The 17,059-nt window shown below is 38.9% G+C and overlaps 1 protein-coding gene across 1 annotated transcript in view; it reads right to left on the bottom strand.

Moving 5' to 3' along the window:
* Positions 1–15,179: 15,179 nt before the first annotated feature.
* Positions 15,180–17,059, bottom strand: part of LOC145979447 (clavesin-1-like) — a 30,762-nt gene continuing 28,882 nt past the window's right edge. Inside the window, exon 8 of the mRNA XM_083112351.1 lies at positions 15,180–16,420. Within this exon, the coding sequence (XP_082968477.1) occupies positions 16,380–16,420 (41 nt within the window). The 3' untranslated portion in view covers positions 15,180–16,379. The remainder of the gene's footprint in view (positions 16,421–17,059) is intronic.

Genomic DNA, 17,059 nt, shown 5'->3' with positions numbered 1-17,059 from the left:
TGTCAATTTTCAGTTATTTTTGTCCCTTCCTTTGCATCTAAACATTTGTGTTCATGATAGCTAATAAATAACTTGTGTATCTATCGTTTAGCCAGTTTTCAATAAACAATATAGTGTCTGAAAAATACTTTACACATTTTAGGTGTCCCGATTTTAGCCTAGTTAGACAGTAGGAAGCGTGGTTGAAAGAAGATATTAACTTTGGAAATGTGTTGTACTAAAATCTGGTCCCAAACAGCGTAGGTGGTAAACTCAGTTCTCTGGAACTGGATCGAGCACTCTGTATCAAACAGTGATCAATCGGGACCGGTTAGTTACTCTGCTTCAGCCTCGCAAAACCCCAACTTCCAGGGGATGAAGATATCGTAGTTCTGATGCACTCAGCTGACAGCCCTGACCTTGCACTCAGATTTCAACTTTTCTTTTCGCCGATCCACTTCTTGCAAGTTTTTCTCTTCAATTCAGTGGACAGATCGAAATCAGCTAAGTGGTATTTCCGTGAAATTAGCAATGGACAGGAAGCAGAGTCAGGATTTTATCTAGTCAAGGCTTTTAGTGTCCAGAATGAACGATTGTGTGTTTGAACCTATTTTTGCTTTAAGTGTTTCGATCTAAGAAGTTTAAAACCACTTTTATGGTTTTAGTAACTTTGTCCGACAAAATGGAATCGAGTCTCTTTTGGGTTCTGGTATGCATCACGTTCATAATTACTGGTCGTTACTGGTTCCATACTCCAGAAATGTGTAATATGTTCATGCAAGATTCATTTATATAAGGTGGCACAAAATTAACTTTAAACTCCCCAAAAATTAATGTACGTGTAGAACCCATGCAGCACGTAACTGTTGGGCCAATGTTGGCAAATTGTTGTCAATTTTTGTGTCAACATTTGGACACCGTTGGCAATGAGCACCTTGCCATCTGTCTCCCAGTCAAACATTTCCCATCGGTGGATCTCTCTGTCCCTCTCTCCCTAACTTTCTTGTTACCCTCTCTCTCTCCCTCACTTTCTTGTTATCCTCTCTCTCTCCCTCACTTTCTTGTTCCCCTCTCTCCCTCCCACTTTCTGGTTCTTTTTCTCTCACTCTCTCTCTCTCTCTCTGTCCATCTCTCCCCCACTTTCTTGTTGCCTCCTCTCTATCTCCCTCCCTCACTTTCCTGTTCCCTCGTCTCTCTCTCTCTCTTTGTCCCTCTCGCCCTCACTTTCTTGTTCCCCCCTTTCTCCCTCCCACTTTCTGGTTCTTTCTCTCTCTCTCTCTCTCTCTCTCTCTCTCTCTCTCTCTCTCTCTCTCTCTCTCACCCGCTCTCTCTGTACTTTCTTGTTATCCCCCTTCTCTCACTCTCCCACACTCTCTGCCCCACTATCTGGTTCTTTCTTTCTCTCTTTCTGTGAGTATTCTCAGCTTTTCCTCCCTCGCCCGGCCTCACTTTCTGGTTCTTTCTTTCTCTTTCTTTCTCTCTGTGAGTATTCTCATCTGGTTCACACAAGATGGAGCATATGTTCCAAAAACATGAGTATATGCAAGAAATGTTTGCAATTGTGAAATAAGAACGCAAGATACTTCTTACATTTGTCCTGAAATACAACACGATACCTATAAAACTTATATCTCAGTTTTACGACGCTTTTTGTTAGGAGTGTACTGTCAAATCATTGCTTCCATAAGTTCTAAAGTAATTTGTAATATTCATAAAAACTGTATTCATCACTAATGCACTAATATTTCACTGTACAAATTTGTTGAAAACATTTATGCATGTGCGCATTCATAAAGTCACAGTAGACAGTTATCGGTTGGAACACAAGAGGTCACATTTGTACTCGTCACAATAAACACCCTCTGTTAGAGACTATTTTCTGTGTGAGACAGTTATTGAATATTTATGAAGTCATAGAACAAGGAGAAAAATTACATTGTAACGAATTACAATTGCATATTACTTTGGCATAAAAACAAATCTTCTAATTAAAAAGAGACATATTGAGGTAATTGAAGTAAGCCTTCAAGCTTTCCTGGCGATGAATGATGAATAGATTCTACCCTGTTTGTGAGAGTGACGTTTGCTCTCGAAAGCTTGAGAAACCTTTTCAGAACTCACCTGGTCAATAGCCCAAGGGAATATGTTCATCATATTAAGACAATATTTGCTTTAAGGCGTATTTTATCTCTATAATGAGAATTTAACTTGGACACTCACACATATTAAAGAAAATGTATTTCTTGTCTTACGTAGAACAAAAATACATAACTTAATTTATAATACATTAATAGCCTTAAGAATAGAAAACAAGAATAGCTTTAAGAATACAGATTAACAAAGAGAAGTGGAAAATGTGATAATGCTAGACTTTTGACATGAAGACTTGAGTGTATAAGCAATGTTCAATAAATTTGTAATCTTCACAAATAAATTCGGTTATTTTTAAAATTTATGAGTTGAGGAGGATTTTCCATCATTGATATTGTTCAGTTAAAATATTAAATAGAGCTAATTAATGAGGTATTCATTCACATAGGTCACACCTGGAACTTTGAGTGGTCACATCTGGAACTTTTTTTTAAAAAATAATAACAATAAATATAAAAATCTTTTAGCTGAAATAAAAGACATAAGATGAGAGATTACAATCTAGTTTTCCTCCGCATAAAATATGATGGATTAAAAAAGGTGGTAAAGTTTCACAGAGTTTTCAAGTTGTATGGTGGTTGAAGCTTCTACCGCCTTGTGGGTCACGCCCGGAACTTCAGTTGTTCTTGAATTGCTCCAAAACAACGTTGTTCACAGAGCTCATTCTTCATGAAAGTAACAATGTTATCATTCTGAATACTGTAATGACGACATGGATGAGCTCAATGTCTTTTCGGGTGTAAAACATGGAAAGTAACAAAATGCAGGTTTCGGGATATTGGAAGCTGATGTTTCAAAAAAATCTGATTTACAAATTAAAATAAATTTCTAAATTATTTACATCAAATATGATTCAGTTGTATGTTTACTATCATACAAACATGATATTTCATCCGAATTATTTTTTTTCGGTGGTGCTACATGCGATTTGTTTGAGGGTTGTTCAAGGAATTGTTATTGTTACCATGCTTCACATGCAACGATATTATCAAAATGAGTGATGAGATACCGCTTCATTCAAGTTAACTTGTGATATCAGTTCAATAATAATATTTTGACATTAGGCATTTTATAGCAACCATAACAATTTATAACACAAAAATTAAAGCCTTTAATAATAATAATTTTATGCAATAAACAATAACCTGAGCTACTTGTTGTAACACGTTTTTGCTTTCCTATGTCTATGACTGAAATGAACACCATTAGAAAATTAGATTCTTTGTTTTCTTACGTCAGTATTTAAAAAAATAAGTTCTGAATGCTTGTGATTAAAAATAACTTCCTTGTATCTGGGTGGGCACAAAGTCGCTTTCCCCAAAACAAGTAAGGAAAGACAAGAAATAAGAGAGTTATCAGCGAGCGTTTTTCTTTTTTGTACTAGGACTGGCACTACTGTTCCTCTAGGACTGGTAACCATGTTTTCGTACGTGTTTTGTTTACTGTTTGTTGAAAAGAGTTGTTTACTGAGTGAAGTTGTTATCTTGCATTGGAGGTCCTGACATGAATCGCAAATTAACAAAGGAACAACGTGTTTTCGTGCAGCAAGCTTGGTGGAAACACAACAAAAACACAAATGTGGTGACAGAAGAATTAAGGAGAAGATTTCCAGGTGTGGAACCACCATCACGTCAAGCCATGAGAAACCTGAACCAACAATTCGAGGCTACAGGTCCTGTGCACGGTCTATAGCGAAGCGGTCGACTCCGAAGTGTACGAAATGAAGAAAACACTGCACATGCTGCTCAGAGTTGTGTCTCCAGCCCGAAAAAGTGTACCAGAAGGCGCGCAGGGGACCTGGGAATGTCACGTACCTCTGTAAGGAACATGTTTAAGGATTCGAAGATGAAACCTTAACGGCCACAGCTTCTGCACGCGTTACACGAATGTGATCCGGACCGACGTGTTGAGTTCTGTGAGCGGTGTCTCATTCGGAACAAAGCTGACCGAGACTTCTGGAAACGTGGACAGATGAGGCCTCATTCAAGATGAAGGGTCGCGTAAACAGACACAATTGTGTTTATTGGAGTGATACCAATCCACACGAAATTATGACGGAAGAGTTAAACATCCCTGGTGTCACTGTTTGGGGTGGTATTTGGAGTGGTGGTGCCATAGAACCATTCTTTATTGAAGGAATTGTTACCGGTGACACCTACCTTCAGATGTTGCAGGACGTTGTGATTCCATAGCTTGTCCATAATCCTCGTTACGAAAACATTCCGTTCACGTGGCAACACGATGGAGCACCGCCTCATTTTAGTGTTGTTGTCTTGGATCAACATTTCGATGGATGGATTGGTCGTCGTGGTACGACAGATTGACCACCACGTTCATGTGACCTCACACCAAGCGACTTCTCCATGTGGGGTATTGTCAAAGACGAAGTGTTTTCCGAGAAACCGCAGGATTTAGTCACTTGCAACAGCTAATCGAACAATCATTCAAGAGATTGGATGACAATCCTCAATTGTGTCATTATATTTGCAAATCAGTGTTGAAGAGATGTGCCTTGTGCATTAAACATGGTGGGGGGCAGTTTGAACAGTATCTGAAGTACAAATGACACTTTGATGTACAATAAAGATTGTCAAGCCACCTAGGTTCTACGTTCTTTTATTTGATTTCTTCATTTCTTGGAAAAAGCTACTTTTTGCCCACCCTGTATATGGAGATCAATATTCGTAAAAAAAATGTTTATCTATGAGCAGTTTATCAGCTTCACATATCTACTTCACACACACAGAGACTCTGTTTATTACCTCAGCATGCCAAGCAGAATGCGATTCACAAGCCTCTCTTGATACAAAGCTGTGTTACATAGACTATCCAAATTGCATACAATGGCAATATTAGATTTTTGTGATTCAATAAGCAATTTATACATAAAATAGGGATGGCCTCTTTTTTTTCGAAAAATTAAAAGTCTAAAAATATTTTTGTTTTAAAATGACAAGTGGAAGTAGTACGATTTTTTTCGAAAAACGAAAAAGGATTCTTTTTTGAAAAACGATTTTTTTTCCATAAACGATTTTTTTTTCGAAAAACGGAAGACGATTTTTTCAAAAAACGAAAAACTATTTTTTTTTTGCGAAAACGATTTCTTTTCGAAAAAGGATTTTTTTTTCGGAAAACGAATTTTTTTTTCGAAAAACGGAAAACGATTTCTTTCGAAATACGATTTTTTTTTCGGAAAACGGAATTTTCTTTCGAAAAACTAAAAACTACTTTTATTTTTCGAAAAGCGAATCTCTATTTCGAAAACCGGAAAACGATTTTTTTTCGAAATATTTCATTTTCGAAAATCGAAAAACAATTTTTTCGGAAAGGCCATCCCGAGTTTAACCCTTAACGGCTGTCGTGAACGTTTCGGGCACGAACGCAGTCGTGCGGTCCACAGGACCTCTAAGAGAAAAGGAATGTAACTATATCAGGACATATTTTAAATGATGTGAATTTAATCATGTTGTATGCTTCGTTATTCACTGAACACAATTACCTACATAGTTTTGAGAGAGAAACATTCTTTTTTAACTTTTCAAAAATTGTATTTTGTTTATATTGTGAGTTTAAGGAAAACAAATTCACTAAGCCAAAATATATCTTAACCGAGTATTTACACACAGCTGATCAACGTGAATTTAGTCCTTAGTTATTGTTTAACATTCATTCTTCAAAACCACGGGTTTATATATTTAGTATATGCCTCAAATAAAAAATCTGCCATTCTCCTGTCTATTGATCATAATAAATCGTCGGTGATTTTAACTCTCAAACACAGTCATGACGTCCGTGGGACCGCAGTATATAAACAGAACACCACAGAAGCAGATAATGCAACATTTACCTTCACGCTTTCACAGCACACTGAAGTTGAGGAAGGTACTGAATGATAGGTAGGCTCAAGGTCAAAATTAATGGCGGGGTAACAAGCAAAAGGAACGCACCGGTCCGTGGAACGTCAAAACTGTAGTTGAGGGTTAAATCTCTATCTGCAAGATAACAATTACCGGCCCCGTGGCGGAGTGGTTAGGAAATCGCGCTACGACTCCAGGGGTCCCGGGTTCGAATCACTCATCCATATTCGCAAATAAGCCAAAAGTGACACAAGACGCGAAGTAAAATAAAGCAAATCAATGAAGACACAATTATGACCTTGAAACTTTCTGTTGTATAACTTGACATGTTGTAAAGGATGATTTCAAATGTACACAGGGCTTAAGTTTTTAATAGTTTTCACCGATATTTAGCTCTTACGCATTAAAATAGTTATAATTTTTAACCAAGAAGAAGACATATTTGCAATATCAACAATGAAATAATTTGCTTTCATCAAAGTCACACATATCATAAATATGAAAGTTAATTAAATTACAAATACGTTATTAGGTTCACCATAAAATTATTATAACTTTTAAAACGCCCATTACAAATTTATGAAAGAAATATTTTATAAAAAAATTAACTATTCCAAATAACTGATATGATTCAGATCAAATTACATGTTCCTTAAGTGTAATACATTTTTTGACGTTGCTTGTAAGGCATGCTTAAAACAGCCTTAAATGCACATACCCAATTCAAAACCAAACGAATTTCTATACGACTACAGTTATTTATATCTAGTAGAAGAAAGGTATGTGCTTCTCTCCTAGATCGCAGTTCACATCCAGGTACGAGAGTAAAATTTTATTCCAAACCGCCATTATGAGCACAGCTGCATGTAAACAATGGTATCTACAGTAGATAACACGTTTTACATGAAATAGAATTTACGTGACCATGCACAGTTTTAGCCGCATTTTTGATGGCAACCTCTTCATTCTCCTCATTCTTAGTCGGTGGTATATATTCCGGGTCATGATGGGAATCATATACACCTTCTAACTCGTTCTCATCTTTGCTGTTGCATCAATACTCGCCAACTTTCTGAGACACGTTGCAATTCAGTAACAGCCGTTTCGCCGCCATCTTTGCTACTTACCATACTTTACATGAAACAACTGGTAGATACAATAAGTTCCAACACGTCATCTGTCGACGAAACGAAACACTTCGAGTACGATTCGACTCCATTTACGATGGACTACACGATGCACATTGTAACTCCAAAATGACCAAAATGTCATGATGTTTTACACCCGAGACCTTCAATTGGTTTCAGATATACTGTGGTATTTTCTTTTTCTTCATGGTCGTCATCCTCCTTTTTTGGTGGCTTCCATTTCTATTAGCTACAACGTTCGCAAGTCGACCATTGTTTTCTTACAATTCTTACACACGCACATATGACTGTGGTAAAAAAAGGTAAAGTGCTCCCCTGTGCTTAGCACCACGCCATGAAGGCGTATAGGGGGTGTGGGGGTAACGTGACATAAAGGAAATTAGTACTCCAAAGTTATATCAACGTCTTGACTGGCACTTGAACTAATGGATATTTGTGAGTGTACTAGAGAGCTTCATGGGACCACTTTCGCTCACTCATACTCATTCGAGTCTCACACGCTCGAGCGTGTTTCGCTCGACCGTACCACACTCGTAGTGGAATGATTGACAACGTGCCGTATTTCAGAACCTAATAAGCAACACTGCCAGCCTAAAACCCACACATGGAAGGAAACCACTCTATGCAATTACAATTGTAAATCATAATTCTATATATTATTATGTAAGGCTCAAACACAATACATATGCAATATCTACAGACCGAAATGTAACATGGATACACATGCTGACAGATCTGCCTAAGCAATTACAAATATCGTATCATAGTGCAACAAATACGTGTATATCATTGTTTACTTACCGAAAAGGATAATCATACTTCTCGGAATAATAAATAGTAGTTATAAAATTCAATCGAACATCATTTTAATGTAACGATAATGGTAGAAACATGAAATGTCAGCCTAAGTAGTTTCAGCCCATAATCATCTATTTCATTTTCACATATCTCGGTAAGATGTAGAAAACTCCATTTTAACATGGAGATGATGACTATATGTTCACTTATTTTTCAATTTCACTTCGTCTTTTACGTCACGATCCATATTTGAAGACCCACTACCATAGATAAATGACGGCAATGTGTATTCTAATAGGGTTCGAGAGTTCGAATGTATTCCGCTAGTTCGAACGTTTCTCGCTCGAGCGGAAGACCTATCAATTCTGTGCGCCATCTAGCGTTCCCCGTGCGAACTATTTGCCGCTCGAGCGAAAAACGGTCATTGAAGCATAGAGTGTACCTCCATCAATTTCATTCCCATCTCGCAATTAACCAAAAGGTTGGGGACAAGTGAAGTACCATAATAAGAAAATTGATAATACTTACAATTTCATTCTGCAACATTCATTTTGAACTGCTAATTCCAATCTACGTATATTCTGATGAACATTCAATTCTGGCGTGTTCATGTTCTATAATTAACAATGATGGTTGGTGTAGAAACCAAGGAACCACCAACGACAATGAACATTGTTGTTTCATAGCAAGATTGATTGCGTGTTATTATTGTTGCTTTCAATTTTATGAAACGCTTTTTATAGTAAATCCAGAAAAATCCACTTTCATGATCATTGGTTCTATTTATTCAAGGTCGTTAATTAAAAATATTAAGATCGAGCTCAAAATAAACATTTTGCCCATTGTCAGGAATAACACTGCTAAAAATCTTGGTCTGATTTTTGACGAAATTTTTGATTGGACAGAACATGTAAAGACGCAATGTAGGAAAGCTTATGGAACACTTAGGAATCTGAATCGTTTCCCTGACTTCCTCCCTGCGGAATGCAAGCTAAGACTCATCCAAGCGTTAATCTACCCATTGTTCGACTATTGTAATAATGTTTACGGCCCTCAACTCTCGCAAAAGCTCAGTTAAAAAATACAAATGGTGCAAAATGCGTGCTTACGATACATTTTTCAAGCAAGAAGATCCGATCATATTCTTCCATTCTTAAATAATAATCAGGTTCTTACCATGGCAAACAGAAGGAAGTTGCACTATCTCTGTTTCATACGCCGCATACTGACAGAAGGTAAACCGCAGTACCTGTTTGAGAAGATGCATTCCCGTAGGGAAATCCATCAGTATGTTACCCGTAAGCGGAACAACTTCGATTTACCCCATCACTCTACCACGGCCTACAAATCATCTTTCTCCTTCTCGGCTCCCAAAGCATGGGACACATTGCCTGCTAATATCGCTAGTGTAAACAACCCATTAAATTTCAAAGGTAAAATAAAAAATCTGCTGTTAATGGAACAATGGCAGAGTCGGGGCACATACTGAAGGTATAAAGTCACTCACTATATGGAATTGTATTATTATTACTATTGTATTTTGTATTTCTAGTTACACTTTTTTTTTGTAGGCAACTAATTCCTATTGGTGAGCCCAACTTAAGAGTTCAGTATGGGGCTTATGGGGACAGTGTTGCCGCATGGTGCGCAGTAGAAGAGAGCTCCAGCGCGCATCGAGCGTCTGCTGTAGTACACGCCGCAAGAAAAGTTAGTGGTCAACGGGTACTGTTCAATACAAGAATGCATGACTTGGTGGGAAGCTGTTCATTGTTGCCGCTGTTGGTCCAGAATAATGAGGGTCCGTGGAGGAAGATTTGAAAATAACTTTTTCCGAATATATCTACTTTTAATACGTTTTGCTGTTTATTTTATCACATGCGTCGGCAGTGTTTTTTCTTTCTTTTATGCACAGAAAGGCTAATCAGGACTGGACCTACAGTTTAAAGTGGGATCCGAACCACTATGTGTCTCCAACGGGTATCAAACCCGGGACCCCTTGATTAGAAGGCGACGAAGTTACCACTGCGCCATCTGGGAGGCCTCTTTCACATTTTTCAGTGCACTGTCTCATTTGAAACGGAACCGTGTTCATTATACCGGCATACACCAAAGCAAATCTCCCCCACCCCCTCGTCGTCGCATTTTAATCGAGGGATTAGAGTTCGACACCCTGTGGAGGCACATAGTGGTATATATCTCACATATAATCGTAGGTCCAGTGCCAATTAACATATCTGTGCATAAAAGTGGATTCAAAACTCAATTAACCAATTATTAGTTGAGGTGTGAAATAGATGAAGTTCTGTTGTATTTGTGTGAACAATGATTACAGAAAGAAAGAGACATTCTTCGGAAATATTCAATCTAAAATGCTCTCGCTTTGTGTCGATCAGTTAACGTTATTGCCTTGCAAGCAACAAGTCTCGGATTAAATTTACTTTAAGTATCTCATAAATCTATTCCCTATTTATGCATTTGCGTCAAACCTTGATTTATTAACTATCTGGGAAAGAACTGCCCGATCATTTTATTTAATATAATATCATTACCTTTTATAATACTACTTAGTCATCCTTTGGGAAGAGCAAGTGAACCGGGGCTCTCCCGCTAGATCCGCCAATGCATACAATAACAATATGGCTGTTTTCGGAGAATTACCCAAAATGAGAAAACGCGCACAACCACTGGACCCCACGGAAGCCTATTCACGAACTTTTGCCTGGCCATTCCCCGCCCCCTTTCCTCTTCCCAACACCTGTTTGTAGCGAGTGGCAACAGGCGGAAGGCTGTTATTTTTAACTCCCCAAATCGCAGTTAACACAAGAAAGGAAAGCGTCTTTTTTGAATGGTCTGAATTGTAAAATAAGGTATAGACTATCAAAACCTTACATTTCCTCTGCTTTTTGCATATTTATTATTTTCTCCTCGAATGTTAACGGCTTTTGTTTCTGACAGAAACACACATATTTGGGGGTGGTGATCTCAAAAGTAAAAGCCCATAACAGCCCATACTGAACTCTTAACTTGGGCTCCACTTTATGTATTTTTTTTCTTTCCTCATTTTTTTTGTATCTGTATTATTATTTTTTTTTACGTTTAGCTTACTGCTCCATAAGTTTATATCATCTCATATGTATTCATATTGACAAGGGTTAGGTGGCAGACCAACCCTTGGCTGAACCTCGCCCGCTGAATAAAGAAAATGTATTATTATTATTATTATTATTATTATCATTATTATTATTAATAGAACAAATCAGGATGTTCCATGAGAGTGCAAAAAGGAAGTGGGAATTCAACACCAGTTGAAAGTACACGATAATAGAAGCAAAAAGCCTCAGTAAACATGGGTCTGCAAACGAGCCGTTTTCGAGATAATTGCGAATCTGTGGTTGCAAGGGAAATTTTATGCAAATGTCGAACTTCTTGCCGGAAAATTTGAAGTTGTCGGACTCATGTATTTATTTTATTTGTATTGATTTATATTTCAATTACATCTAATTCATGTAGGTGGGGAGGTAAAATAAATATATACCATAGCTACATAAGGTTTCTTGCAATAAACCTGGTCAAATCTTCAGGATACGCCACTGTAATTAAGACATGATACGCATTACCTTCAGCGTGCCACGTGGCGGAGTGGTTATCACATCGCGCTACGACGCCAGGAGTTCCGGATTCGAATCCCGGCCTGAGCATAGATGTGTGTGAGTCCATTCATCAATTTCATCATATCATCACTCATTCCCATCTTCGCAAATTAGCCAAAAGTGGCCCAAAAAATGAAGTAAAATAAAGCCAATCCATCAATCAAACATTACCTTGAGCTGTCCAGTTACATTATGATACAGGTAATGGACAAAATAATATGAACGCCAATGCAATTGCAGAAAACTTGTATTATAGCTCGACCACAAGGAAAAAAACCTTCCGTCCAAAGCGTTCGCGCAACTTCCCTGCAGTTATCGGTGTTCGGGGCAGTGTTGCCAGGTCAGATTTGAAAAATTCGGGAGATTGTTCCTTGGAAACCAGAAGTTCTGCTACAAAATCCGATGATCTAATAGAAGAGGATGAACGACGTTCTTGGGGGGGGGGGGAGAGCGGCATAGTTGTGCGCACTGGGGGGGGGGGGTAAGGGGGAGTGGCGCGCATTGTTTACGGTGTAAACGTCACAGATACTTTTGTAACAATGGTGCTAAACCCAGCACCCTGTGTTTGGCGAAAATATACCGAAGATCTCCATTTCAGGAGTGGACATGTTTCAAACAAAAGAAAGTAAACCGCCCGAAGGAACCGACCAACATCTTTCATCTCTTCCGCATTTTCCGGTTAGATGGTGCGTGGAAAACACCCTCAAATTTGCCCTTTCTCAGCATCGACACAAGGGGTTGGGATGCCTCTATTATCGCGAGGAATTTTTATGACAGGAAATGGTAGAAAGTTGTGTTCACAGATGAAGCTAACGTGCCGCCTTTCGTTGTCAGCGATTTTCCACAATCTTTCAAGTCGAATGCTAACAATAACAAATCAATTAGCCTTCTGATGGTGTTCGTGTGCAGCTATCGATAGGGGTGGGCACGCGTCCTGCACCATAATGAAAAAATGCATTACGTATGTGAAATATATTTGGTGAATTAGACAGCATGTCTTCCTCAATAATTCAAGATAGCAACGCTTATGCTAGGGTGCCACCCATCCTCCCCATCTGCTAGAAATACACACACACACCCACAAACACATACATGTATAACATAATTTGCCCACGCTACGAAGTCAGTGTTTCTACCTCGTAAGGCAAGGACGTTTCACTGTGTTTGTGTCACTTCACCCATTTCATCAGTTTTTCATTCATCCATATTGTCGTACTTACCCGTAGAGGCACAAAAGCGACGTAAAATAACTAAAATAGAAATAGAGTTTAGGGTGGGATAAAATACAGCCATCTAAAAATAGTAATGTGGTAAAAGTAATAAAATAATGTCCTAGCACAATTGAGTAGCGTTTGACATAATTTCACAGTTCAAACAGCACTTTCCAGGGCTGAGTGGAGTTTCACTCCACATCTCCCCTCCATGTTCAAGTAAAGATGAGCAGGAAACGTGTTTTTGAGCTGGCCGTCGGAGGTGCCATAGCAATAGTTTATTATGGAATCCTACCGAGAAATCAATAGGTCTGGCAACACTGACGTTGGCGACTCTGAAGGCTTCTTCCTCCTGTCTTTTTCCCCCACCCGCCAGCGCGATGGGGTCTGCGCAGGTTTCTTTCCTTGTGGTTCCACTATAGTAGGGGGTTGGGCCCCCCCTTGCCTGAATGACAGCTTACATCCTACGTGGGATAGACAAATAAAGGTCCTGTACAGTGTGAACTGGAATACGTAGCCACTCCTCGCACAAAACAGTCTCAAGTTCCGAAAGTGTCATTGTAGGTGGAAACCGATTACGCACTTTGGCCTCCAAAATACCCCACAAAGGCTCAATGATGTTAAGATCGGGGGACTGTGGACACCAGATGAGATGTTCTACCTCATCACTGTGCTCATCAAACCATGCATAAACGCACTTAGCAGTGTGAATAGGGGCGTTATCATCTTGGAAGATGGGGCATGCATCGGGAAACAAAGTCTGAACCATGGGATGGAGGTGGTCACCCAGGATGGTGCAGTACTTCTCTGCGTTGATTCTCCCACGCAGGACGACAAGTGGGCCAACACCATTCCAAGATATAGCCCCCCCCCCAAACCATCACAGACCCTCCACTATGTTTCACGGTAGGCACTAAGCAGTCAATATCAAATGCTTCAGCAGGAGTTCTCCACACATAAACACGTCCTGTGGTCTGAAATAATGTGAAAGACGATTCACATGTTCCCATTGCTGCTGTGTCCAATTCTTGTGCTCTTGGCACCACCTTCTTCGTGTCACTGCATTACGTGGAGTCACCAACGGTTTGGGGATGGCAACTCTGCCATGAATGTTCACAGAATGCAGCTCCCTTTGAATGGTTTTCGTTGATACAGGGTCCTGGAGGTGATTGTTCATCTCTGCGGTTATCTGGGACAGTGTTGTCTTGTGCTTTCGAGTCACTATTCGCTTCAACACACGTCGATCCCTGTTGGATAACTTTGTTTTTCGCCCACTATTCTCCTTTGCAGACGTTGTCTTTCCATGTTGTCTGTAGGCTGTCAGAACAGTTGACACTGTGCTCCGTGCTATACCAACAAGTGTAGCTGTTTTTGTCACAGATGCTCCAGCCAGGCGGGCTCCTATGATCATGCCTCTTTTGAAGTCTGAAAGGTCGGACATACCTGCATTTGGCGGATAGCTGACTGCTCGCATGCAACTCTCACACCAGCTTCTGATAGACTGATATGTTTGCTTTCATCGCCACTAGATGGTTGAAATCTCTGCTGAGTGTTGTTCCTTTTCCACGACGGCGTATATAGGCCTTTGCAAACCAAGGTGTTCATATTATTTTGTCCATTACCTGTATATTCAGAGGTCATCTTCAGTGATGAAGATGATGGGAATATTTTGGTGATGTTTCTTCTGATCTGCGACTTGCATATTTCCAATTAACAATTCCCCTGATTGATCCTAGACGTTAAAAACTCGGCATTTCTTACTAATGTCTTCTCCGGGAAGCCATCAGTTTCTAGCAAGTCCAGGTACCTTCCTGTTTCCTCCAAAGTAGACACACAGCTAGGGTTTCTATTACAGTGGAACTACGTTAACAAAAGTTCGAACGAAACAAATCCGTTTGGCAATACCAACATATTTTATCAAGTAGGTGAGATATTTCTTGGTTAGAATAACAGACTTGTTTCATAGCTTTGAATTCAAAATTTTCTACACCTGTCTCGACTAATGACAAGTCGAATCTATTGAAAACGAGTGATGAATTTTGATTTGATTTCTGTCATTTGGCGTCGCTTTTCTGCCACGTTTGGCTAATCGCGAAGATGAGGATGATTGATGATAGAATGAAATTGATGAAAGGCACTCACAAGCAACACCAATAGCCAGGCCGGGATTCGAACCTGGGACCCATAGCTTCGGCTTTGGTGGAATTGTAGACCAACGTTATAGCTGCATGGAGGATGGATGAACGAAGATCCAGAAAAAAATATATTTATTAAAATACCATGCAATTTTAAAATTACAACAATTACAACAACACAAATTACATTTTCAACTGTTACATATCTTAGTAGATGATGCGATAAATTTTAAAATATCAAAGCTCCGGTCACAAAAGGAAAGTTTGACGAAATAAAATTCATTTCTATACTTTGCATACATCAGCAACTCGATAACCAAACTACCCTGGAACAGAGAAAAAAATGTTACACAACTACAGGGCCGGCCCTAGTTGGGCGATGGGGCCTTAAGCATACAATATACGTGCATGGACATCCGGAAAATGAAAGTCAACCAAAAATTATATATTTCACACATATAGTTTCATTTCAGTCAAAATAACTTATGTTTTTATTGCATGATCATGAGAAATTTAAATTAAAGCAATGTATTTTGAGGGGGCAACACTATTATTGGGGGAAAAGTGCATTGTTTGCCCTCCCTGGAAAAATTCCTGCGGACGTCCATGTATACGTGGGACCTACACAAATATTTTCAGAATTCTAAAAAATCAAAGTTTTATTCCTTTGTTTTGAAATACAGATGTCCGATATAATCACAATATAACCATTATTACAATTAATAAACAATTTATATATATTTCTTGTCATTACTTAAGAGTAATAAGCAGAATATATTGAAGGTTAAAACCGAGAATTACGGGACGCTAATAAAAGTTACTGAAGTATTGTTGCTTTTCATTTCCGATGTGTCACAGGTGCGACATTCATTGTTATCAAAAAATTGTTTACGTTCAATATCAAACTATTATTTTCCTATATAAGTGGTTTAATCATATCCATCCACAGTTCTATTTTTCTACTTTTCATTGAATTTTGTAAAAAAATAATATTTTCACTTCATTCTATAAATATAGAATGATTCTAATAATTTTTATGTATGTCTAAATATTCCATGAAATGGGGAATACCTGAAGCGCGCGGGGGGGCATAGTGCCTGAGTTGCGCCTCCCTAGGGCCGGCTCTGTATAACTACGATTCTTATCCTTTACAAAGCATGAATCAACAAGATATAATGTTTGGACGACATTTCGGGTTGGAAAGGGGGGGGGGGGTTAGAAGCACAACACCAACATTCCCTTCTGAAATCCGACTCTGGTACGAAGATATACATATTCTCCAAGTTTAAACTTCAGGTGACTAGCAAATTGTATAATTCCATAGTTTCTTGGAGATACTACAATGATTCCGAAACCCGTTAAAACACATGCACAGCAAATGTGTGTGCGTCTGCTTCATTATCCTTGCTTCGAAGTCTTCAGTTCTTCCTTCTGGTGACAAGATTATCTCTCACTTGTTTTTAGTATTTCTATATCCGTAGATTTGAAGATCTGAAAATCAAAAGACAGACTTAGTAATTTTTCTCTTTTCGTACTTATGTTTTTCAAACTAAGAGTTAGGAAAACATAAAACTTAACCTAATCAAACAATAAAATAAATTGTACAGAGTGGTCACGAAGTGGGCGTAGCCCCAGTGGCGTAAGAAACACCCCCGCAACCCCCACGGTGCGGGGGGTGCGGCGCACGAGCTTCGGGGCGTAGTAGGAATGATAAATTGAGAACCACAATAGTACACAAAAGGTTTTATTTGGTTCTTAAAATATATTTTCAATCAAGCACATAACAATGTAAGCCTCAACAACTGTAAACATTTCTCACTATAAGAGTAGAAAGTGAATTACCATATTAGAAGAAACCCTTCATTAGCTTTGGGGGCAAGAACTTTACTTTCCTTTAGAAGATAAGGTTTAGCATACTGCGAATGCAAAAGTGGCAAAAAGGTGGGGCACCTGCCACCCCTCGCCCCCTTAATCGCTAGAAAATGCGCAAACAACTCTGACTTTCACCCATAGCATCACGTTTCAGGTTTTCCTTGTTCTCAATATCGTACCCCCAAAATTTCATTCCTCACCCCTTTAGCACCCCTAGATGATTTAACTTGACGCCCACGCCGATGGTGCTGATATACA

The sequence above is a fragment of the Lepisma saccharinum genome, chromosome 26 (genome assembly GCF_977018435.1).
Source record: "Lepisma saccharinum chromosome 26, izLepSacc3.1, whole genome shotgun sequence".
Lineage (NCBI taxonomy): Eukaryota > Metazoa > Arthropoda > Insecta > Zygentoma > Lepismatidae > Lepisma > Lepisma saccharinum.
Note: the sequence above shows the minus strand (reverse complement) of the source record. Positions and strands in the feature narration are given on the sequence as shown.